This window comes from Toxotes jaculatrix, chromosome 22, assembly GCF_017976425.1.
Source record: "Toxotes jaculatrix isolate fToxJac2 chromosome 22, fToxJac2.pri, whole genome shotgun sequence".
In the NCBI taxonomy this organism is placed as follows: domain Eukaryota; kingdom Metazoa; phylum Chordata; class Actinopteri; family Toxotidae; genus Toxotes; species Toxotes jaculatrix.
In genome coordinates, this window is record NC_054415.1 from 9,831,745 (window position 1) to 9,858,839 (window position 27,095).

The 27,095-nt window shown below is 41.6% G+C and overlaps 1 protein-coding gene across 1 annotated transcript; it reads right to left on the reverse strand.

Moving 5' to 3' along the window:
* Positions 1-3,863: 3,863 nt before the first annotated feature.
* On the reverse strand, positions 3,864-25,762 carry mdfic (MyoD family inhibitor domain containing). Its single transcript, XM_041030445.1, has 5 exons — positions 25,487-25,762; positions 25,025-25,186; positions 23,030-23,140; positions 10,704-11,090; positions 3,864-6,100 (listed from the first exon to the last, which is right to left on the reverse strand). The coding sequence occupies exons 2-5, from the start codon at positions 25,116-25,118 to the stop codon at positions 5,850-5,852; spliced, it is 843 nt and encodes a 280-aa protein (XP_040886379.1). The 5' UTR covers positions 25,119-25,186; positions 25,487-25,762; the 3' UTR covers positions 3,864-5,849.
* Between the last annotated feature and the right edge of the window lie 1,333 nt (positions 25,763-27,095).

Genomic DNA, 27,095 nt, shown 5'->3' on the forward strand with positions numbered 1-27,095 from the left:
CTGTGAAAAAGGAATACGATTTGATGCACGGAAAGGTCGCAGTTGATCTCAAAGGAACATAAACAGCCAAATTTATGAAAAGGAGACTATTGTGCGACAGAGCAGCCAACCTTCTCCGCCATTTTGAGTTTGTCTCATGAACTGTTTTACTTGGCAGAAACTAGAAAATCCAAGGAGACTGCAGAAGAAGGCTGTTTATTGAAACCATGAATGCAAAAGATGTCTTTATTTCAAAAGAAAATATTTCAGTGTGTTTCTAAGTAACACATTTGAGTGTTTTGAACATCTGCAAAAGACTAATCGGGCAACCAATTTTATCATAAACATATCCTGCCCTGTACGTGGTTGTAAATGCTGAGATCAACTTTAACAAAACAAGCGTAGCTGCCAAACAACCTGCCAATCGCCCACGAGATCCAGATGACTGGAGGCCAGTGGAGCCCCCATTCATTTAAGTGATGTTAAGAACAAACATTCAAAAGTGCTGCTTGGGAGACCGCAACACGTCCACATCAGCAAATGACATGTAACAATGGTGACATCTCATTTATAGCTCAAGGAGCCGTGTACAAGCAAATAAACAGGCATCCCTAGTCCGCACGTCCCTCTCAATTTGCCTCTCCCACGGTCCACTGCCTTTCAGACGGAGGGGTGGAAGGAAAATAGAAAAGTTGAAAGTGTTCAACTTTAAGCTGATGTCTTATTTACAGGTCCGAGACCACTGCTTCTGTTGCTCTGTTTGAAGACCTGCGCAGGCATCCGTGAAACACAAACCTCCCAGAACACGAGCACAAAAACACAGCACAGAAACCGAGGCCTCAACAAAAATATTCCACTTGCGCGTACAGTTTGAGACGCCAGAGCATCTGAACTGGGGGGATGTGAGGAAAGGAGGGGATGTTTTCTGCAATGTCAAGGAAGAAAGGAAATGATTTGAAAACACCTCTGTGTCTCTTCTCTCCTTTCATTCCTTTTTGATTCTTTCGTTCTCTCAGGCAGATGTTGTCGGCGCCGTCTTCGCGGGGGCACGGCGCATGGCAGAAACTTTGAACCTCGTTGTGCCCCATCCAGGGCTTTTCAAGCTCCAGCCTCGTGATCTCGCTAACTGCTACATGTTATCTTTGCATCACCGTGGCGACGCCTCCAGGTAACAAGGAGATTAGAAGCAGTGAGAGGCCCATGTACCACAGCAAAGCTTTAGCAAAAGGGGGTCTTTAAATATTTAAGGTAAGAGTACGATCACACATTGTTACTCTTAGAGGAGAGGGGAACAAAGGACACAAATCTTTCACTTGGAAATCATTTACATTTCATTGCTGAGATTCAGTTCTGAGACTGATGTAATTTCTGAGAGTTGAGTTTGATTTTTTTTTTTTTTTTTTGGTATAAAAAGTACACAAATTTTAACAGACGTGCCACACTTCCTGCTGACTGAAAATAAACACAAAACTCATGTGTTATCAGTATTCTGTCATTGCTAATGCAATTTTTATGCACTTCTCATGCTGGCAACCACATTAATAATTTTGTGCGAGAGAAATAAACAAATAACACGTGGTGCATGGAGGCCTGCTTCTTCGGCCTCTTGTCAAAGTCAATTAGAGTCCTCAGGTAATGACCCTATTTGCATTGTAAACCAGGCCCTTGTGTGAGAGGGCTAATGGGGCCACTACCTGAGGAGATTAATTGAAAGTGACATTACTTGAACTCTCCTCTGTTTTTTTTTTTCTTGCACAGCCCTCTGAAAGATCGTCTCATCTTATTTTAATGTCATGCCACAAGTCTAAACAGCGAGGTCAAGTCTTTTCAAACTTTGCCAAAAGTGAGAAGGAGGAAAAAAAATTACACAGAGTGAACAGAGCAGGTGCACACACCCATGATGTTAGAGGTGTATCATTTTAAGTTCACAAATACAAATGCAGAAGAATGTATTACAAAGGACTGAACAATTGAAGCCCTCGTGATTTTTGTACTCCATTATGACACATGCCATAATCCAACAATGCATATAATTTTCTGATGTGCTCAGAATGCAAAAATTGCACACAGATGCTGACAGTTACTGTATCCGTCTGATTATCTTTAATGAGTCACAACACAATATTAGAAATATATCTAAATGAATCACGTCAATGCTAACAGCCAGTTAATGATGGCTATTATGGATCTTATGGACTGACAGAGGACTGGGGGGTGTGGGGGGGGGGGGGGGGGGGGGGGTAGAACAGGCAGTCACATTTTCTGCCATTTGACAAAAAGAAGTATTGATGTTCCATCTGGAAAAAAAAACAGATGGTGAATAAAGAGAAGTGTCACACATTACTGCCACCCCCTCTTGTCCTGTCTAATTAGTCATATTTTATGTAATTATAATATGGTTATAATCTTATCAGTATACAACTCTCAGGTCTACCTCCGATATGAAAATGAAGCAAACAAAACACCATTAATGCACCCATCTGCTTTTTCTCTCATATAAAATGACAGCAAAAGCAGTAATTTGTTCTCGTGGCCAAGGGCAGGAGACTTTCATTTTCTGAGTGAAAGAGTTGTATTCCACACAATTGAGCGGGAAGAAGGGATGGATGGATGAATGAATACACGGCTAGTCAGAGGAGGTGGCCACCGCCACACTCTAATTTATTTAATATTGTAAGAGAAGTGACCTTGAGATCAGAGAAGTGCCGAATTTATCCCCAGACGGCAAACAGAAACAATGGAGCCGTCCTAATTGTGACATTACAATCCAGCACACAGTGAGCGATCAGAGGGGGATTGATTAGAGGAGTGGAAAGGTGGACGACTTTGTGAAAAGGTCATTGCACACTCTACCTGGAGTTTTTAATATTTTCAACCCTCCACCTCCTTTGTGAACATGGAATAAAGTGAAAGAAAGAAAGAAAAGTACAACTCCTGTGTGATTACAGACTTTCTGGACAGTGATATTTTCCCCAACGCATTAGTGAAATAAGATGGTAATTTCCTGGGGCCAGGGTGTATCCAGGCAGAAAATGATAAAAGGAAATAAAGATAGAATGGATGGGGGGGTCTCTTCCTCTGTGCTCCACCAGCAGGGGGGCTGACGTGGAGGTTAATTGAGGGGTTAACAGGGGGTGGTGTCGGCTGAAGGTCAGACTGCTGTTGCTGGCAGCAGGAGGTCCCTGCTCCCTGATGACCTCACTGAGTGTTGTTGGCCATGTTTCCATGTTAGTGCTAATGCTGCACTCTGAGCACCCTCTCTAATAGAGAAAGGACCAGAGGAGAAGGGCAGCGCGACACAGAGCTGCAAAAGAGGTGAGAGGTTACAGATGTGGCCGTCATGAAACTTCTACAAGAGAAAAAACAAGAAAGTACAACCTGGCGTTCAGAACACACAGGTCTCCCCATGGAAACATGCCAGCGTGGCTTTATGATATGATAATTCAAGACTGCTATGTCTGCAACCAGCTGCTGTGATAATAATGTATGTTGGGCAATGTCACCCAGGACTGGAAATTCAGTTTACTATCATAACTGCCAAAGAAAAGCTAAATAGTTTGTGAAACTAGAACCAGCAAAACAATTAAACCATTATCAAAATAGTTACTGATGAACTTTGTGTCAGTTGTTTGTGTCTATCTGATTACGGTAACACAGCTGTTTTAAACTTGGCAGTCAGTGGACTGAGCGTGCATACAAGAATTAGTATCAGTGGAAAAACAAAAACCTGTGACACTATGTGGCATACAAACTTCCAGAGTCACCACCTACAAAATTTAAATTATATGAGTAAATTAATGTCAGAATAAAGAAACATACGAGCACTGCAAAACAATCAATCTTTCATTCACTTTTAGTAATGTTTTATTTTTTAAAAACTGTTCTCTTTGAGATTGAAGATAAGGTACAAAACTAATAAAATGACTTGTGAATTCCAAGTTAAGAAATTATGTATCAAGATGAAAATGAGAAGGATCAAGTGTAAGGCACGGAATAAAAAAAAAAAAAAACATAACAGTATAGTATAGGAGGACAACTACTGTAGCTACATGTATACACGTTGTCTTTTTGATAAATTCTTCACATTATCTATATAGTGTTGTCTTGACACTCTTTAGGCCATAAGAAACTTGTGGCTTGAGTTGGTCATAAACATGAAAATGAGGTTTACTATCTGCACATTCTCTGCTGCAGAGGTGCCCATCCAACCTCCTTATACGCAACAACAGTGCCCCATTAAGATGAGCTGTACATGACAGCACATTATCTTTGTTGGCATTACGAAGGGACATTTTTTGTTACCATTTATCAAGCAGTGCTAATGAGGGCCAGCATTAAGTTTCATCACTTAAACAACATCAAAGCGTATCTCCAAGACAAGAAAATGACTCCACTGGTGATTCACCACAACCTCATCTCGAAACACACAGAATTAAGGAACAGGGGGGGAAAAAAAGGAGAAGAAAACTGCCTTTACCCTGCATTAGTTTACCATTTCAACATGACAGTTCATGATTCCTTTTTTGTATTGTGAGTCACTGGGCTTGATACCCGAAAGCCGCTTATATAGCAACCAGGGTCACCATTTTTTAATTCCTTATCACACCCCTCATGAACAGAGTGCAGTTCAACAAGTCATACTTATACAGTATGTATATAAAATAGCATCACAGCAAACACTTGTACCATATGCAGCTGACAAAGCCTAATCATTACTGTCTAACATTAGAGGAGGGCTTTCAAAGAAATTACGACATAAGCTGTAGACATTGTTTATCTTAACACTGCAGAAAACTGTGCAGTGAACCGGTCACAACCTTTTGTGTTACAATGTAACTGCGCTGTGTTTCCAGTAGACCCAAGACTACAAGTACTGCCAAATCAGGAGGTACGAGATGAGATTCTTAAGCAGAAAAATGTTTTCATAGACATTCCAGTACTTTGTAAGATTTAGCGATCAGCTATTTTGTGCAGTTTAACACTAATATGTCATTTCAGTTTTTTTTAAAAAATGCTTGAAATAGAAAAGTATAAGCATTTTGTCCCAAAAACATTCTTTAGCCTTAGTGTCAGAAAGTAGCTGATGATAAAATGTCCTGATTCACCTTTGATATTTCACCAGTTTCAACTGTTCTACAGTGCTACAGTAGACGATGTGTAAAAGAAAGTTTGCGTTACAGTATGCAACTAAGAATGTGTGAACTGTCACATAAACCTTTTACAGTGTTGTACAGTATTAAGACTGCAACCTCAGTTTCTGAGCATCAAATAAAAAAAAAAAAAAACAGAAGTATTGAAAATGAAAACAGAGTAAATGTTATCATTTTGTTTAGTGTACGCAACATGTCCGTCACCAAAATGACCCAAAAAAAGGCAAGATAAGATACAATTAGACAGCATTCCTGATGTAACAATAAAATCTTCAAAGGCAGTATGTAATAATACTTATTTTTCCACAAAGGATAGAATACTTAACAGAAACAACTTACTATAAACTAAATATTTAACTGACATGTTCATATATCTGGAGTTACTTCTAGCCCCTGCTGAGCTGGTTTTGATGGAGAAGCCCAGTGTCAAAATACATCTGTCAAAGCATGCTTTACTCAACCACACCATACTGTTCCACACACTCAGTCATCATACATCACAAATAAAAGGACATCCACAAACACATACGCTGACCATCACACACACACATGCACTCACACACACTCACACACACACACACATACCCACATTCATACACTTGTTCCCTCTTTCTGTTGCTGAAATCTAAGTGACAGCAGCAGCAGCGTCCTTCTGTTTTTTCCTCTGGGGTCCAGTTTTCCCCCACAGAGACACCCTGGTCCACACCGTCACCGGCCTCCCTATGTAGGGAAGCAGATGCCGCAGCACTCCATACAGATTTCCAGGCAGTCCGAGGACTCGCAGCAGGCGTCCATGATGCCACAGTCCATGTCACAGGGGCAGTTGCAGTCATCGCCCAGGTCGTCGGTGCAACAGCAGCAGCAGCAAGCCTCTGATGTGCATGCGCCGCACGAGGCCTGCGCCACCACCATGTTGCAAAGAGTCAGGAACTCACAGAACAGGCAGGCCAAGATGCAGTGGACGCAGCAGTCTGGGTCCATGTCAAACCAGTCAGGGTGAAACATTGTAAAGTGAAATAAAAAGGTGAATAAAATAAATCAGTCAAAAAGAACAAATCACAAATCTGAATGTGTCTGTAAATGAATTTCATTACGCAATACGTATAAATATATTACGTTTTATTTTCAGCAATATTAGTGCCCATTAAAATCAGTGCAGAGTGAGTGAGAGAGGACTTGCATGCTTGGCAGGCTGACAGGCACTACAGAGTAGGTATGTGGCAAAAGGGTGAGGGCTAACTACACAGGGGGGGATCAAGGAAATAAGAGAAATTCAAAGAAATGAATTCCTCTCCTGCAGTTGATTAACGGACTGTTAAATAATTGTGGCATTATCATGCAAACTGCTAGGTTGCTCACACACAGATGATTAGCAAAGTCCAAGAGTCTCTCCCTGGCAAATAGCTGGATTAATGCTGGCAATGCTCACACCTCTGATTAACATTTAACCTCTTCACTTTATGTGGCTGGTGGCAAGTTTAAGCTTGTTGTTTCACAGCAATAAAGAGTTCCCCTTTAAATTGCCAATGTGCCCATTAACCATCACAAAACGGTTTCTGAATGGTTGAATTAGTTATACATTTCATTAAAATGCTACTATGCTGGTTTGAGTAGGTAATGAAACAGGACAGGTGTAAAGTTTTACTCCTAAATGTCCACTGACACAGAGTGTTGTCAGTAATGGTATATAAAGGTACCCAAGCTCTCATTTTTTTAAACTCTAGTCTGAAATCAACATTTTAATTTGATTTGATCAATTTAATCTTTCATTTTTCTTTAATCTGTGTTATAAAAAGTAATTAAATGAAATCAAAGATGCAATTTACCCATTCTCTTTTACCTGATCTAAACTTGTCAGTCATAAGAGTTGAAATAACCTTTTCCAAATGGTAAAAAAAGAAAAATATTTAATGTGGAATAAAACTCTGAAGTGTGTTGGTGCTTAGAGCACAAGGTGAGATTAAATACAGGATTTACTGTTAATTTCTAATTATTATTGTTTATTCATACACAGGAGACAAATGCACACAATTTATGTTCTCATTAATCAAGCTGCTGCACACTAGACCCTCTGTAGTTGTATCCAAGTCACTAAATCATACGAAATATCACTCGCTAAGTGCACCTGGCATAAACTCCTTGTAGCTGTCTCGCTTTTGAACCAAGGCCAGCACAGCACCACTGCTTTGGAGTGTTAAAAAGACATGATGTGGATGGATGCAGAAAAATAGCATTACAAACAGGGCACATTTGCATAACTTTCATCAGGCCATCTTGAGCTGTCAGAAGGGGCTGTTACTGATTGGGTTAGAGGAAAAGCGAAAGGAAGAGCGTGTGGAGGACGGCATGGGAAGGCAAGCTAAGGACCGCTGGATGCTCATGTTTGATTAATCAAAGTAGAGGGGATTTTTCTCCCTATTTTTGCGGTGCTCTGGGCTGCAGAGCTGACCAGAAGCACTAACTGGCTGCGATACAAACAAGATAGAGAAGGGAACATGAAACGAGCAAGTGTGTGTACGTGTCTGTGTGTCTGTGAGGGTGCCTGAAGTTTGAATGCATCTTATTATCCTTATCTGAGACCATAACACTGGCAGTGATGGGAGATGCATGAGAATAAATCCTTCACTATTGAACATCTGGTGTGGACATGCAGTAAATTGCTGCTGGGCAGACTGTGGATTTGTTTCATGCTAGCATAACAAAACTCATACCACATTCTATACTGGCATCTACTGTAATGTACTGTCATCTGAGCACTACAAAATGCCAATGAGGGCAATAAACGCTGCCCGGCCACAGCAGCATGCACAAAACCTCAAAGTTCAGCCTAACAAACTTTGAAGGACCCAGAGGGTAAAGCCATGCCAGGGTTCGGAATGCAACAGTAGACTGTGAATACGATATAAACACAGTACATAGGCATTAAGCAGCGGCCGGCCATCTCAGCTATTCACTTGGATGTATAATTCAACACCAGCGATTAGTCTGGATCTTAGAGAAGCCAGCAAGAAGAAGGGGAGCGGGGGGGGGGGGTCGTATACTGTACACAAGAGAGCTGGACGCAAGGCACATCTCCATGAAAACAGAGAGACAGACAGAAAGGCAGACAGAGACACAGAGTGAAACCAACCAACAGACAGACAGAGCAGCACACACTGACACTGCTCCTGTTTAATGTCAGCGAGCTGCGATGAAGCCCAGAGTTTGCAGGGCCAAAAACAGCGTCCGGCGCCTCTGAGGAAATAGTCTGAGACATCTGGAAAGCTAACATCAAAAAAAAGGGAGCGGCATGACACAAAACAAGCTGGATGGGCCTCGGAGCGGCAAGCTGTGCAAAACATTCAAACTCACAAAGAGGGAGAGAGAGGGAGAGATAGCTGGACAGACAAAGATAAAGAGAGAGAGATTGATCAGACAAAGCCTTGGTGGCCAAGGGAATGCACAGAAGGCACACATGGGTAAAGGGGGTAGAGGATGTGAGCTGGACAGTGGAAGTCCACCACATGCACTTTAAAGTAGGCCTGTTTATAATGTATGACTGAGGGAAAAGTTAAAGCTAGAGGGTTAGGGCTTACACAACACATACAAACACACATCTAGGTTTACAGCTCAGGAAAAACTGCGCCTGTGGCCTTGGCCCTAAATCTCTAAAAGAGGCTAAAGCAGCTTGAAGACCTTAACTGATTACACACAATTAATAAAAACACAAACTGGATGACAAGAGTTGAGACAACCCACACTGCTGAACAAAAGCAGCGTGGCAAATGACTCCTCAGAAGCTGCGGTGTTATCACAGATTGGCTTCGGTGCCAACGGCATGTGCTAAGAAACACAGGGAGCAGCAGAATCCCCAGAGCTAGTTCCTGCTAGCTTACGCCTTTTATTTCCTGTGTTCAGGGGGCTGTTTAGGAGGCTAATTTCACAGGCAAACAGATTATGTTAATCCGTGTAAACATTCAAACACAACAGCTTGGCTGTTTTCCAGGGGGAAATAAATAGTTGAGAGCGAACATATTGATTCTGAGAGCTCTCGTGTCTGCAAATAAGCAACACAAAAGCCATAATGAGACAGACTTGTTGAGCTGCTGTTTTATTTTTTTCCCCACCCTCTCTCGTCTGTTCTTTACCAATTAAGATGTTGAAAACATGATGTGTCTGGAATATCTCTGGTGGATGCATCCCACCTTTACTCGCAAAGTGTTGTGGATGTGTATGTGTGCCTTCTTGTTTTGTTTATTTCAAATACATCATCATTGATCTGACTGTCCACTTTTCTCCTCCATTTAAACTTATATCTAAGCCTGAACATTGTGAATCATTCAATAACACATAAGAGCACATCTTATCTCTAAGGCTCACCTTGGACTTAAAGCCCACAGAAAACAAAGCAGCACAGGCCTTGGGATGGATGAATAAGTTTTGATTTTAAAGAATCATGCCTAAACCGTAATATTATGTGGGCTATGGAAGGACAGAGAACACAAGCATGTCCACAAACACATGCTCAGTGAGTACAGTAGTTGGAGGAGGGACGCAACAGGGCCCTGTTAATGAGGGCCAGGGTGGTGCTGACGGGATGTAGGGAGAGCCAGAAAGGGCCCAGAGAGGTGTGAGGGGCCGTGAGGGGCCCGAAGAAGGCTGGTCACGACTTTTAATAGGCACCCCGTGCTCTCAGGCCTCGTTAGACGATCACACCTATCTCCCCAATGGGAAAGGACCAGCCAACCGCCTTCATTACTGGACTCACCTCGGCCTTGCACCTGACAAAGTGACGGCTTCCCTGCATGGCAAACGGACTCTCTGACTTGTTGTTAAAGAAAATAAAAACCACAGGAGCGGGATAAGATGTCATTTGCTTGACGGGAGTGATAAATATGAGAGGTCATGCACTCCTATCATTAAAAGGTGAGAGAAGGTAAGAATTTATTATCAATATCTTATAACGTATTATTTCAGGAATGCCTCCCTAGAATAGCCCCTTCAACACAGACATCACTTTGATGGTGATGGTTTGATGGTGTTCTCACTTCACGGTGCGACTGCAGATTAGGGATGACTCGATCAAGTGCTTTTGCCCCCATCAAGTCAGAGAACATGTTTATATTTCCCTACAACATACAGCTGCACAGTATAGAATTGTTCATTTTATTAGACATTAGAAATGCAACATGAATTTCTCTCTATTTACTTTTTTACGACACCATCTGCCAATTTATGTTTTATGGTATGGTATGAAGACTGGTGTGTTCTTTTATGATTGATTATCATGTTATAAATAATCAGGAGCCTCAAATGTTTTTATGGAGTGCAGTTAGGCTGTTTATGAACACTGGTGTATCTGAAGCAGCACAAATCATTTTAAAAATGCACTGACTGCCCTCAATTCCTGAAACATCCCTGCTACAGATAAAATGAACTCCTAACAAATAGAAGGTGGGATGCAGAGAGAAAAGAATGCAAGCAAACGAGTGTTAGAAAAGTTAGTGTGAGTATCAGCTGTCAGTGTGTGTGTGTGTGTGCAGGTTTGTGCTCTCTTTACTTGCTGTCATTAGCACCTGGTGTGTGGATACTCACCCTCTGGTAAAGGAGGTTTCTGCGACCCGGTGGAACTGCCTTTGCTGCGTCTGCTGCTGTCACTGTTGACTGACAAGCTGGACCTTAATTTCTTCTGCATCCTCTGCGACACAGGTGTGGAAGGCTGCTTCCTGGGCTGTTCTGTAGTCGGCGCGGTCGCTGCTGCTCTTGTGCCAGGGCCTGTCCCACCCACGGTGCCTGTGCTGATGTTGGCACCGCAGGAGCATATGCGCGTGGCCCCGGCCCCGCCGATGCCAGGGTGGATTCCGCTGCCATTACTCAGCGTGGGCGTGCCAGTGCTGTTGTGGCGAAAGCCATTTTGGTCCTTGGCAGCGTCTCCCTCAGCAGGCTCCGAGGGCACTGGCTGAGACTCAGACTGAGGTTGAGCTGTAGGGAAACATGAATAAGAAAGGATATTGTTTTTATTCCTGTTTAGGAAAAACTTGGTTGTGTGGATTCAGTACAATTACTTAAATTAATATTTCAGTGATTAAATTTCCCTGGAGTGTCTCATCTTTCATGCATACACTCAGCTAAAACACCTGCGAGCTCTGGGTCTTAATATAAAACAAATAAAACTGAATATGGAAACAAAGCAGAAGACTGCTTGTTTATTGAAATATAAATTTTTGATGTGAGTGTAGAGGACAAAACACTACCAAACGCTAAAATAAAACAGCACCAAAAGGAACTAGTGGTTTACTTTAATAACTTACTTAGCATTTATGGTTTCTATTTTTTAATGGAAGACAAAGACTTGCGGATTCCTTTCACCCTTATGGGGCTAAACGCTGCAACTTTATTTTAACTGAAGGAGAACTTTATCTGCACTCTCTGCATCTTACACTTCATATCTTTTATTCACATATAAAGTCGCTGGAGCCTGTGATGTTCAGTTCTTACAAACCGAACACCGATGGAGATACCATTCTCAGCGAAATCATTCTCAGCAAATCTTGCCACCATTTCCTAACATGATGATATCGATCACATGGCAAACATTTCAACCCGGAATGACAGAAAGAAGCGGAGAGATATGGGAACCTTATATGTGACAGGTTCACAAAAGCCAAGTTGGCAGACAGACATCTGTGGGAGCAGTACCCAGGTGAGTTAAGACAGTGTGAGAGAGAGATTAATACAGTAAAAAAGAGACAGAGAGCCTGTGATACTGTGCATATACAAAATAGCTGCTGTCTGCAACAGTAATGATCTCCTTTCCACTGAAAGCTCAGAGATGGCCTCAACTAGTCTTTCTAAATGTATGTGTGACAGCCACAGAAAGTCAGGAGACAGCGACCTGTCTGATAAGAAAGAAGGCGAAGGATGTGAGTGAGCAAAGGAGATGGCATTTTACTGAGAGGAACACCTGCACATTCAGCTCTACTGGGAGTTACTCCTACATTACCTTCCCTCCACATCAGAGCCACTGTACATGTGCACACGCCGCCAGTGCATGGTTAACTTGAGATTTTGTGAATTATTCATCTCTTTTTAAGTTTGCCTGTGTGAACCATACTTTTTTTCTATTCCATACTTTCTTTATATACATTGAATATATGGTATCTTCACTACCAAACTGAACTCTGCCTCATGTACCAGCTGTATAGTGCTCGCTGGCTTGTTCTAAGTGCTTTGCAGCTGTCCAAAAATCAACAAATTTTCCAAAGTGGATGCAAACATGGAACTTAATATGGTGCTGGTAATTTCTTTCCATCTCTATTTTCTTTCTGTCAGCTCACCAACAAGTGCAATTACAGTTAACAAGAGCGGGAGAGAGTGTGGGAATCGGGCCTTGCGCTTTTTAACAACACATCACCCTGGGAGAGGCCGGACGTGAATGTGGATGTAAAACAAAGCAATTAAATACACACACTGGGTTTTGCTTTCTCCTCATTCATGGTTCTGCATGCTGCTCTGATAAACAAATATAGACTTTAGGGATCAGGATTCCATGCAATTCGAATTAGACAACTGGGTAGCACACGATAGAATTCATTATGCAGTGATTTAAGACCAGGTTGATGGATTTTCTTCTCCAAAAGCCTTGCAGCCTGCCCATGACAATGTGAGGGGAGACTAAAGCTTGCTAACAAGGAGACTCAGAGCAGGCTACATCTGTTGTTGTTCTTCAGTTTTACCCCTGACAGCTGCAACTGTCTATGTTTTTCACTTCTTTTTTTCCCCACTGCAGTTTTTTTTTTTTTTAATCCGGGCCAAACAATATCATAAAGAAAGAAAAGGAACACACACACACACCACAGAGCTTCCCAAACATTAACACAGTGTCCTTTATTGGAGTGGCCCAGGATGATTTCCGCCTTACCATGGTGTCTGAAAAGGTGTTCTTTCAAAATGAATTTCAGATCTTTGAAAACAGTGTCACATTATACTGATCAGTTCAGTTCTGTCAGTCACTAAACTAGGTTTTCATCACCAAGAATTACAAAAGATATTTCAAGGAATAAACAAACAGCAAGTGCAACTTACTCTGTTACTTTTGTCCTTTTTCCACGTCCTGAAGATGGGTTGACTACTGTTGGCAAATTTATTTTCTTAGATTCACTCTTACAAAAATTATAAAAGAAATTAAAACACTTTGTTCTTTCTTTCTTTTTTTTTTTTTTTTTTTACATTATTTGATTCCTCAGATGTAGCCTCACACTTTGATGTGTTAACACAAAAAACACCGGCTGACATTAATGGGGCTGACAGGGGAAATCCCTCTCTGCAGTTAATGATTAACTGGTCCAAACTCATTTGCAAAGACCCCATACACACACAAACATGACACAATTTGCAGCTAACACTGAACAGTAATGATAATTCACCTGTTTCTTGAGTATTAGGAAGTCAATACAACACATCAAACTCTTCAATCACTCACTAGAGGATGACAGTTCCTTAACAAATCAATCACCCATAGTATCTTGCGTAATAACACAGTCGTTTTTCCCCATTTAGGTTAAGCGAACTAGCCACATGGACTCACACACAAATACACGTTCATGCACAAATAGGCCAAAGTAGACTGGGAGGCATAATTACCTTTCCTTTTGAGGAAGTCAAGCCTTCAATTTACCAAAGTACAAATAGTTATTAAGAAACCACCACGTAAAACCCAGAGAACATAAGCAGCGACTGCAAAGCCCTAAAAAAGTGGTTCAATCCTGCAGAGTGGTGCGCTTCAGCGGCAGGTTCTTGGATAGTTTTTACACAGTCGCACAGTCTTTATTTTTATCCTGATGAACACAGTGACTAAGATGAATAGACACAGTGGAAAAATATTCATAATCATTGATCACGATAATGATGATACTGTCAAAGATGGCAATGACAGACTTGTACAGTCACCATGAGACAAATGAAGACATAATGAGAAAAAGCAGAAATACACTAAGTCCTGTTGGAATTGTGCTAGGTCGGGAAGTTGGGGAATCAAAAACTTTCACTGTACATGCGGTGCACTGAAAGAAAAATGTGTTCTGGCTATCTCCTAAAGAGCATTTAGTTTTTCAGTGCATACTGTAAAACTGCACACAATATAGATTCAGGAAAAAGCCCGCCTTCATCACGTCCACTTTGAAATATATCGAACAGTCACTGTGCATTTTGCATTGTATTAATCAATTCAAATTAATCAGACTGTGAATTATACTGTATTGTAGACATTTTAGAAGTGTGCATAAAACTTCTATGAGCTTTTTACTGGGACTTCATAATTTCAATAAAACATGATGCTGTAAAGAAGTTTTTGAACATAAAGTTTGATTTCACATCTGAGGATTCAAGTGATTTATGCAAATATGAGCTGCGCCTGTTTGTAAATCCTGACGGAGCAACAGAGGCGCACTGCTACTGCACTGTTCCTATAACACAGCAGGAAACACAAGCAGCATCAAAATTTGATTTGAACAATTCCCAGCAAGTTTGAAAAAAAAAAAAAAAATCGGAAGAGTTGTGCGGTTGCCACAAGCTTGTAGAGATGGGTAGGTGTCCTGAGATAAGCGAATGCACACAGCCTGACAGGTTGCATTAAAACACCATGTTTCAAGAGGAACAACTGGACGCACATACACATACACACGCACACTTCAAATTGGACTTGTAACCGCCCTATTTCTAGCACATCAACAACTGTTGAGAGTGTACATTTGTAGTTGAATAAAACATGGTATTCCCCTACACACGCTGTCACACACATCACAGGGGAAACTAGGGGGTGAGTAGTTCTTGACTGTCTAAGCAGCATCCCAATTTGGTCCCAGCTACTAGTAGCTGACAGCCTCAAATATCTGGGGAGCATTTTTAAAAGGCCAGTGTTTGATGGATTCATGAAGAACACACAAATATAATTGCCATTTGTCACTGAGTCTTCAGTGGCTGCGCCACACAGGGACTGAGCACCGGAGTGCCTGGAGAGCGCTGGAGCTGTGCCAGAGCTGTGCGGGGGATCGCTCTGTATGTAAAACTGAGTATATAAACACCTCCGTTTTTGTCACAGAAAATAGGTCCTACAGGAGGGAGCTGGAAATTGCACCCAAAAGACAGAAGAAAGAAGGAGTATATATATATTTATATAAATATATATATATATATGTCACACGCCTACTGGATCTCACACACACACACACATACAGAGGCAGACCTACCAGGAAGGAATATGCATGCATGTCAACTGAAACAGAGCTGTATAAACAAGAATTCTAAAATAGTCAAGAACATGAAAATATAACACAGAGGTCAAACAGGGCAGTATGGAGATTCTCATTTGCACACCGCTACGCCGAGAGTCGCAGGTAAAGCAGGGAGCGGAACAACTACACAAGCTCTGTGTTTCTAAAGCTCAGTCCTTTTTAATATTAATGCCCCTGAGACAGAGAGAAAGAGGGAGAAGAAGACGAAAGGTGTTTGCCTAGGCTTATTAGAATGCCCATCATAGAGAGCATACAGTTATTCAAATGTCACATCATGTCAGCCAAATAAACACCACAATCCAGATCTTGTATTCATCTCCTAATAGCCGTTATTACACAATGCTGCGAGTTGGTGAGTTAACACTGAATGGAATACGAGAGCAGAAGAGACGCCTTTATTTTTAGTTACGTGTCCTAAACAGAAACACACAGAATACATAGCGGTTAGCTCTGAAATGCTAATTCTACTAACACAGCCAGTGTTTTGTTTATCTTTTTGTGCCTCGTATTAGAAAAACATGTATATTTTCTGCTCGACTGGCCATGTACCTGCATGATTGAAATGCTAATTTGTAAATGTGCAATGACCTAGCCAGACTCCTCTTACCACCACCACCGCCGCCACCCCCTCCTCTCTCTGCCAAAACAGCCTGAGGTATCATCTCTCCTCCTAACAAACAGCTGCACGTGGAACAGCTCCTGCCTTTCAATCCAAAGGGATATATTTTCTCATTAGAAATTATACATCTTCCCTGTCCATATTTATAGACGCAAAACCAGGGGAATTATACTGCAGAGAGAGTGAGAGGGACACAGAAACGCAGGAAAATAGTACAATGAATGTTATTACAAAGGCCTCTGATTGAAATTTTCCTTAGGCGTATCAAAGCCTCGTTTACCGTTTGACCTTCCAAACTCTGGGACAAGGACTTCCTTTATTGTCTAGAAGAACACGTTGGAAGGAACTGACAAGCGACTCAAGGATCATCATTGAAGTGTCCCATCACAACTACCACAAAAAAAAAAACTAATTGTGATTAGTGTCAATATAATGCAGGTATCAGCAGTATGAAATGAGAGTAAATTGACCATGTCAACTGGCAACCAAGAACGAGCATGTGATCATAAAATTAGCCTCCTGTAGTGTAAATATGTGGGTACCACGCCAAGTCAGTGCATGTCTTGTCTTGTGCGTTTACATAGAGTGGTTAGCAACCTGACACGGGCTAACAGAAATGTCACCTGTTCCAGCAGATATGAAAAAAAAAAGTGACTCTGGACATCACACAGCAATCCTGGCCCTGTCAGTTAACACACACCCATAGTGTTTTGTATTTATCCAAGGTAAAATGATGATGATGGCTGCACAGATGATGATGGCCGCTGAGGATAGCTAAATTACTTGCTCTGATATTGGATATTCATCAGCAAAAGTGACATGCTCTGCATGTGTGTGTGTGTGTGTGTGGGTGTGTTATGGTACCCTGCAACAGAACTCTATTAGCTGTCTTCACCTGTCAAGGCTGATCATATTGTGTAGCATCTCAGTTAAGCAGGAAACATCACATTTTTGTCTGTATTTCTATCCCATTCCAGGCCAGTCAGTGGTGACATACTTATTTTCCACCCTGTTTTAATTTGCTGTGACAGTCATTCAAATTTGGCTCCTCCAACCTGCTGAAGGGGAAGTGACACTTGAAGACAGCGCTTAATATTATTTCCAATCCCCCCACGCCACCAGCACCACCACTGCCATCGCCGCTGCTTCCACCTCCACCCAGCAAAGAGAGAAGCAGGGTGTCAGGGGTTTCCTAATTTCAAATTTTGCTGCTGATTGAGTGGAAAAAATAACCCCCTTCGGACCTTGTTCTGTTTAATTACATTTTACAGTTGCAAAGGCAACTTGAAAGACAAGAGCTTGATTTGACGACATGAACCTCTCAGTGTATTCAGTGCATGAGGTTGGTTAAGGTGTGTGTAGATGTGTGTGTGTGAGATGGGAAGGGGAGGGTAGGTGGTGGTGGTGGGGTGTCATCAATTATCCTTTGATTTCAAAACGGAACATTTTCCCAGATTAATATGTCTGACTGCTATCTAAATCATTGAAACTCCCAATGAGATGCCATTTTCTCTTACATGAATCACGTTGAGGGGAAGTCATTCACACTCAGCCCACCCCCTCACGGCCAAGCTCCGGCCACAGAAGTCTCCGGTCTCTCCACTGTTGTGTGGAATTTGTCATGGTGCTAATTTGAGTGCTACTAATGTAGCAGAACGCAAGACATCAAGGAGCGTTCAAAGCCTTACAACCTGGCAGCTGTGAGAGACACTAAATGGTGCCTTATTCTCTCCCTTTCCTCATTTCCGAGATGAATTTGTACGAGCCTGTTTCTGCATTAAGCTTTGTCAAACGCCTTTCAGTCTCCCTCATCTGTTTCTTACCATCCAAGAGGGGAGAAAGAGTGTAGTATAAAGACAGCCAAATGCGCGACTGCAGTATCTTTAAAAAGCTGCACATCTTGCACAGATTTAGGCTCTACGCGGCTAGCTACCACAATTTCTAGAAAGATCAATTATGACGTGACTCAGAGCAGGCCTGAGGGAGCTGCCAGGCTCCATACTCCAAAAACGTGCTCCACCCTCTCCTCGCTGATGACTCAAAAACAAAAACTGAGCAACAGAGCAAGAGTGAACAGGAGGGGAGGAAAGGGGGAGGGAAGGAGGGGAATGGGGGTATTTTCAGTTTCAGTTACATCGATGACTCAAATATTCCACCGGCTTCAAAATATTCTAGCTGAAGTAGAAGTTCCACAGGAAACTCATTCGTTTGAAATTCAACGGCAGGCGCGCAGACTTGCACATGCGCACATTGGTACTTGTGCACATATACTCAAAAGGCATACACATGCAAAGCAGCCGACGCAGGGACAACCACACACGCCAAATAAATACAGTGTGCAAGCTGCCACTATTGGAGTCAGAGATGAGGATCAGGCAGTTGCGCTACCACTCCCTAAAAGCCAAAATACAGCTGAGGTCTGTTCTCTGGGTCAGAGAGGGGATAGACAGTCTATCAAAATACCCACATACCTAGTTCCTTTATTTGCTCAGTATCAATCTCGACATTAACCCTCTTCTAATGGGACAGCTGTGGGTCAGCGCCTCACATCTTCGGGATGCCAATCAAGGCCTTAAGCTGAGAGATCAGCCTTTGAGACAGAGTTGCTCGTCTGCCTCTGAGTGGCTTTTTAAACACGGAGACGCCTGTATCGATTTTAGCTCTAGCCTGAAAAAGAGGAGGGGCAGGGGTGTATTGCACTCATCGGGGCCCGTGTTGGCTGTGGCTGTCTGCGTGCCTGGACGGGAGCCATTCCCTGGTCCCCGGTCACCCTTCACTGATCAGGGGGCCTGACAGAATGACCTAGCAGAGAGGCACTGAACCTGCAAACACGAAGGGGGCAAGGAGCTGGAAGCTCGAGGGGGTCGGGGCTGGCGGGGGCAACATCAGCAGAGATCTCAGTAATAGAAAAGGGTTTTAACCTTAATGTTGGAGCCAAAACCCTGTTAGAGGCCAAGTAATCCCCCCTGCGCTGCTCTCATTTGAACTAGCTGATTTTTTTTCTCTCTCTCTTCTCTCTGTGAGTAGCTTGTGAAAGGCACTGACTTGTGTGGCATTGGTTTGGGAGATGGTAAACATGAGCAGAGCAGCTCACTTATCTCACCTGTGCTAAACAGACAGGTAAAATAAGATAAAGAAGATAAAGGGAACTGGGTTTTATCTATGCACTGTGTATATTATAAAAATGCACTATAAAACAGTTGTAGTTTCTATAAAATGTTATAGAAACTATAACAATAAATTAGTCCATCCATGTAATAAATTTAGCTAATAATACCTCTAAACTTTCATATAGTTAAAATGTTGAATTCAAGAATTTTCTTTTGGGGACTTTTCTGGAGTATTTTTAAATGGTGCACGTGTTATTGCTACTTTCATTAAAGTAAAAGATCTGACTACCTTTTCTACCACTGCAGAACTGTGCTGCACAGGAACCATTTAGAGACAAAGGTCAATTGGTGTTAAAAGGACTTGGAAAGATTACTCTGAATATTCAAGTTCTCTGCAATGAAGAAAAAAAAACACACTCCTCCTCCAGTATCAAAATCCATACATGTTGCCTTGTATCTAACATAAGCACTTAAAAGACTTCAGTTCATGAACTGAGGTATGCATATCTAATCATTTGGCTCAAGTATTTTGAATATCTTCAAAAAAAAAAAATTAACAGTGAATAGGCTCGGGCACTTCGGGTAAAATATGCTAATTAACACACTTGAAATTTCCCATATGAAATCTATCTGCACCAAGACAATGAGAAAATAATTACAACAGAGGTAGAATTACAATGGCCATTTTAATCAACCCCTACACTAGCATTTCACCCTATTTATACAGTTTTTGATTCCATGACCCACTGGTAAGTAATCACTTGAAAATTACGGTTCAGTTTATAATAGGTCTATGCTTTAGACACATTATTTCTGCAGAGACAGGGCTCTGAGGATTACAATAAAGATATGAATTCTGCATTACAACAATCACCATGCAGTTCCTATAGCTGAAAAAAAAACATCCTGGGTTAAAAAGTCTTAAAGTACTTAAGTAACTTTGGAATATGCACAAAGCAAAGTGTGACAGTCTGAGGTGGTTGATTCAACACTTAGGCAACAAAAATATTTCAGAGCTGATGATGAAAATGATGATGACGAGGCCCTTGCCCTTTATTTTATCTCAGACTAACTCCACCAACTGTCTACTGTCATGACACTATAGCTCTGTATATGAATCTTAGTTGTTGCACTGTCAAGGAATCTGTTCTTGCAAGACAGGTGTAAGTATGAGACGCTCTCCCATTAAACAATCCCTTTTATTTCATTTACTAGGGGTCACAAATTCACTTCTGAAAGGTCAATTTTGCACACAGGTAATAACCTTGAAAGTGTGCCACTAAAGAGCCCAATCAGGGATTCACACAAAGGTCAGAATAATGTCTTCTTTAAAAAAAAAAGAAAGAGTCATGTTATTTGACCTTCCTTTTCCACTATAGAATTTCCCTGAGATAAAAAAAAAAAAAAACAGACCTGTTCTTTAGAAGCTAGTAAGGTCGTCTTTATCAACCATGGAAGTTTTTTTTTTTTTTTTTTAAGTATTTGACAATCTGGTGAATAATGTGACGATTAAACTCCTAAAACTGGTCCTAGGTGGTAGCAATTTATTTCAAGGCAGGGACTGGAAAGCTAAGGCCCTGTTTGCAGGAGATATCAGCTGCTTGAAAACCCAGAACGGTCTCTTGAGGAATGTCTGGTCTCCCCCATAAGATCCTCCCTCCTCCCCCAGGATGGCAGAGCCACAGAGGAACCGTTCATTGACAAAGGTCTTACAGGAAGGGCACTTTTTTTTTTTTCTATAACAAGCCTGTGGGCAACAGCACTTCAGCTTTTTTACCATGTGAATTTTTGAAACAACAATTTCAGACAGTCCAACTTTTTACACACATCTAATGATTTATTTTTGCAATTTTGTGGGAAGATTAAGTTACTCCTGAACTTGTACGCTGTGCTCCACAAAGAACAGCTTTAAGTCACTGTGGAACCACTGCCATGTTTACCTTCCTGTTTTAAAGAGGACTCACTAGCTAAAAAGACAACTTGTCATAACAACGTTATCATAAATGAAATAGGATCTGTGCTGTTATTACAGCATTACAATGGGCTTCCTCTTGTTGTGAAAAGTCACTATGGACATACTATACAAAAGCTTTAAATCGGACAGAAGGGCAAAAAAAAAAAAAAAACAGCCAGGGTCAGGATGTAGGCAAGCAGATGATTTCTTATTGATTTCCTGTTTCCTGTCTCCTTTAGAGGAGTCTAAATTACCCCTGCCAGAAGCAGTCTGCTTGGTCACCTCAACAAACAAAACCACAGTGAGACTGCTCTATGAAACAAATAGGATAAGCTGAGCTGCAGAAAATGTAAGAATTTCCATCTTTGATTTAACCACAAACACAAACACAAAGACAGGTAAATAAAACTTCTACAAAGATCATCATAGCACAAATTTGGGGTTTCGTCTTTATGTGACATGACTGTGTTATGTTACTGTAACTCTATGAAAAGAGAAGAAGCATATCTTACTCCCCCTAAAATTCCCTTACCAGACAGTTTGTGTGTGTGCGTATCAGTGTGGGTGCTTTTGGGGGTGAAGGGGGGGGTGCAATTACAATGCAAAACTGTTGTCACACGGGCTTATCTGCTGAGATGAAAGAAGTGCCTCCCTCCAGAAGTGCAATACTCCAAATACCAGCCAAGCTAAAAAAAGACCTCTTGACAGAAAATCCTTTTTCTTTTTTTTTTTTTGCAATTGAATCTTTTTCCTTGCTGGTTTAGTAAACAAGCCACTGGCAAGTCATTAAGCTTAATACCAAAAAAAAAAAAAAAGGCAGAAAAAGGCACCCTGGAAAAGTTAACAACCTGGAAACAAAAGAACTGTTATATCAAATGCAAATACAATCCTTATTATAGCTAGGCACTTACATGGATGGAAGCAATCAGCTGCTATTAGCCTTTGCTGACATATCTCACTCTTCTTAGGAACAATAAAACACACACACACACACACACACAACTTTTAGCCAGTTTTCTTTTTGTGACCTGCAATCCACAGCTCAGTATCAACTCACTTTGCTGAACAAGAGAGCATCTACACTTAATTAGACCTGCTAATAGCTCAAGCAGTTCAATGTCAAATAATTGTTGGTAAGACCTCCCTGTATCAGGATATTTGCATAAATCAGTGTGATTATTTCAGAGTTACAATACAGGCTTCCAAAGTTTGCCAAGTTATAAAATCAGATAATAAAAAACAGAAAAAAAAGAAAAACCACGATTTTAAACTCTAAAACACATGTTACTGGTAGGGTACATTAATGGTAGGAATAATATACCCCTTCAATACTGTGACTGAAGAGACTGTTCAACAGGAAAATGCCTCTGGCAGTTGGCGCAACTCTTGTCCAATAGGTAAATGTTTGGTAAGCGGTAAAAACATTGTGGTTAAGATGCAATCAGTGTGTTAAGACAGCAAATGCCAGAACCACAAACAGGATTTCCCTACTTCCAAAACACAAGGCTGAGGGTTGGAAGGAGAGGCAAAAACGGAGAAATGAGCCAAGATTTGGCCTTTATGGTAGAGTGGGAGGGCAGGCACATTTCCACTCATTTGCCAAGAGACCTTGGTGCTATCTTGATATTACTTTAATTGGAAACACTGAAGCTAATATTTTAGTTGGCCAACTAACCCTGTCTTGTGCATGTACACTGTGCAGCTGTCATAACAACAACTATTCTTGACAGCTGGACCATGTTCATAAAAAAGGATGAAATTATTTAAATGTTAGATTAAACATTGCTAAACACCTACTGCAGTTAAGTTCAACCATCTGACTATGAAAGCAGAATATGTTAATCATTTTCACTGTCTCCAATTAAACGGCTCGTTGTTTGTCATTACAAATAACACCAAGATATCCTGCTGTCCGCCCACAGCTTTCCCAGGTCGTTAAAACTTACTTCTTACAGGCTCGCAATAATTAGGCTTCTCGTCTGTCACGTGACTTTGTCCTTCAGTGGCTGGTTTCCTGGGAGACGGTGTTCTTCCTGATGATTCACTGTCACAAGCATCTAGGGTCACAAGCATTTAATGTTAAACATGGTTGAAGAAGGAAAACCCGTTGCACACAGAGTAAAGGAGCAAAATACTATGCTGCGTATTGACTACATGTATTACAGCCATTCCTCCACAAACAGAGGTAAACTTTTACTGCAGGGTCAGCCACAGTGGACAAAATATCAGGGACAGCTGGACGAGACAGGGGTGCAGAGGCCATTCTCCCTATTTTTGCCAGAAAAAACACAGGCCGCTGGCAAATGGTTGCACAACATGGTGGGGCGGTTCAGGTAAAGGCCTTGCCAGAGCTCTGGATCTCATTTTCTCTCTTTCTGCTCCCGGGTGTGCTCTACCTGCCAAGCTTCTTTTTACTGCCATAAAGGCTGCATTCATCTAAATTGGAAAAAGTATGCGGGCAAAAATTCTAGGCCTGATAGCTGCGCAAAAACACAAGAGACAGCCTCACTCATCTCTCTAAGCCGCGTCTTCAGTCTTTTTGACTTCAAGACTCGCTGACGCTTTGCTCATTGCACACTGCTGCTTTGTTCAGTAAATAAACCTTCCACAATTACTTTATTCACTGGTCTGGTGCCAGATGCCCACAGTTTTTCTCACAGCTTTTGAGTTTTTCAGTAACATACTGTGTCTTGAGTCACTTTTGCTGTGATCCCAAAGGAAAAACGATGAAGAACGACTCAGCAAAACCCAACAATCATGTTTACCAAAGCCTGATGTGTTTGTTCCGATGCTACAGCACTCTCTGTTTGTAAGCAGTAATGGATGGAGGAGTGGAATGGACGGCTGTAGGCCAGCAGCTCTAGATAGAGATGGCACATATCTCAGCTTGGTGCTGATGTATGGCAGCGGCAGTTACGTTAGCAGCAGTGCTCTGTGATGCATTGCAGTATTTAGTGATCACAGTTAGAAATAAATTGGTCTATTCTCAGTACATCCACAGTCCCCTGAGAGGGGAAATTCAGTCTTTACTGCAAGCACCTCTGAAGGTCCAGCAAAAATCCATTCGCAATCCAGCAGCCCCAGTGATTGCTTACTTTGTCCTACTTTGCTATTTTTTGACAGTGCCATAATGATGCTTGGTATAAATAGGATGGTTAACGGTTCATTGCTTGTTTGAAGAAAAATGAAAAGGGGGTGTGGGGGTAAGCTTATTTTACATGTGATAATCTTAGGGGCAACTAGAAAGTTAATTAAAAACTATAATTGGCTGTGGTTGCTGTTAATAGTCACCAGGGCGTTCCTTCAGACTTTATTGAGGGGGGAAAAAAGCAAAAACATTATCAAGGCTTAACACTGGAGCACAGATATTGATGTATACTAAAAGTCACATGAATATAATTTAAGAAGACAAGGCTGATATTGTCCCAAGCAGACTGATAACAGCTGATCTGCACCAGTAATCTGTTAATGCATTCATTGACTCACTTTCTGTTACAGACCACTTCTCTTATGTTTCACCGTACAAGCAACATGAGTTCTTGACAGAATATGTCACTGATATTTAAAGCTCATTTTCACTCCTAGTGCACTGGCTGCATGGAGTAAAAAAAAACCTCCATAAACATTCACAAGAGAGAACTTCATGTACACATGGGCCATGCACTGAATTGCGGGTATTCTTAAATGTTTGCATGTCACAGGGAACTTAAACAGACGCACTTACAGTTTGTGGAAACACAAGAATTTAGGTGACAGACCCTATGACAGCAGAGTTATGTTTTTAGATGTGAACCAGTGCAGATCTGGACATATTTACACTTTGGGGGTTATTATCCTTCCACTTAATCAAATAATAGATAAATTACTGCTTGCTGAAGCTCTGGGAACATCTTAACCCCCCTCCCCAATACTGATTTCTGGCCTGCCCTGTGTGCCCTTACCTTGCGAAGCTGACAGCAGGGGATTTGTCTCTTGCTGGGGGCCCTTCCCTGGCCCTGCCGGCCCATCCGGAGGAAGGACGGTCTCCTTGGACATGAGACAGTCGTCTTTTTGGGACACACACACAGCAGAAGAAGTTCCTCCCTTTCCCTCAGCCCTCAGCGCTGTGAAAACCAATGTCTCATCGTGAGCACAGGCTTGAAGACACAAAGCAACACCGTGCGGGTCATTACTCAACTCGAGAAAGTCATCTGCTTATTAACACACCGAGAAAGTGACGTCGAGCTCCAGTAAAAACTTAGTGGAAATTTCCCTTCTCTCGCCTTTTTACATAAACTTGCTGAAAGACTCCATGTGCAGTCCATTTGTGCACACACTCCCTTTTCTGTATCAAAAAGCGACAGACGCCTGCTAAGTGCTGTTTATAGCTCAAGCGGACATGTTGTTTATAAAGCATAACTTACCTTTCAAACATGACAACTCCCTCGCTTCAAATCTGACTTATTTCCATCCTTCCTTCCTCCAGCTCTTTCCCGGGGACGGAAAAACAAGAAACTGGGTGAAAGAGTAACTTAGTGTCCAAAAACTTAACTCAACTTAACTTAAGTTGCCACTTTGTCCCCAGTCCTGCTTTGTCCAGAGGTTGTGGACGTGTAAGAAATATCAATAATACTCCTGTCGACGTTCAGCCTTCGACGTTTAGTGGCGGTAGTTTGCTGAGGACAGTTGCGTCTAAAACATTTTCATCATATCCGGATTCCTGCACCGCAGCCAGTGAAGCCACTTTTCTCTGCCTTTGCTTCCCTTGGCGGCAGAGAAGTGAACAAAGCCCTCCCTGAACAAGTGTCTCTCCCACCAAAAAAAAAAAACCCTAAAAGTTATGAAAAACAAACAAAAAAAAGTACATAAAAAAGACGAAGAAATAAAGTACAATAAAAGAACTCGGCGTTTTACAAGACTATGAGGCTGTACATTTTTAAATGCGTGGAAAAAGTAGCATACAGCATAGTGAATGTCAAACTTACTAATTTAAGAAGTTTACAGCATGTCGTGGCTGCTCTCGGTTGTCATGGCGATAGTTTAATTGTTATCACGTGACTTCATTCTTCTTCTTCTTTTTTTTTTTTTTCCGGACTGTCTGTTTCCAACACGGTCACTAATATACCTTCAAGTTCAAACTTAAAAAAAAAAATAAAAATTAAGACATCATGGTGCTTATTCTCAATATAATACATTGAAACTTAATGTTATTATTATTGCCTATTTTTAAGTACTTTTTAGGCACAGAATGTGTGTAACTCTAGTTCATTGATGCCCACATTATCTTAAGTATTTTTTTGTTGGATTTCTGGCAACCACAGTTACAAACTCAGCCCCTAGTTAACTTTATCTCCACTAAGAATATGAATAAACCTGCTCCAGGAAGCCAGCTGGAAAGTTAGCCAACATGAGTTAAAAGTTTGGATGACTATATATATACACAACTGAATTACAACCTCAACAAGGCAACCTCAACACCTTGGTGCCAACATCATCTTTTACGTTTCTCCATTTCAATTCGTATATAATTCACTTTAAATAAATAGCAACGGAGCCCCACGCTGTGTCCTCTGTGTAGTCAGTGGGGTATTGTTAGTGCAGTGTCTTGCTGATTGCCATCATAGGCATTGAACCCTATTGGTAACAGTATAAGTGAGATTTAAGCCTTGGTAACATGAGAGTGTGGAGGTGATTGATGTGAAATATGCCCTCCCTCATTGACTGGCTGAACTCCATTTTCTGCTCCTAATGCAGAAATCACTCCGGGTCCCCGGCATAATGATTTACGATGAATCTGTGTCAATGTTGAACTCGGCAAACCCCACGTAATCCATCTTGCAGATATACCTACCTACCCCGCCCCACCTTGCCTGCTCTCACCCGCCCGTCCCCTGCCTTTGCAATGGGAAGGTAAGGAATGCAGCTCTCTCTCTCCGTCTCTAAGTGTTGAATCCATTACAGGGCTGATGTGTAATCACAGAGGACCTCTGTGCCCCCTCAGACTGTAATTACTTGGATACAGATACTCCCTCA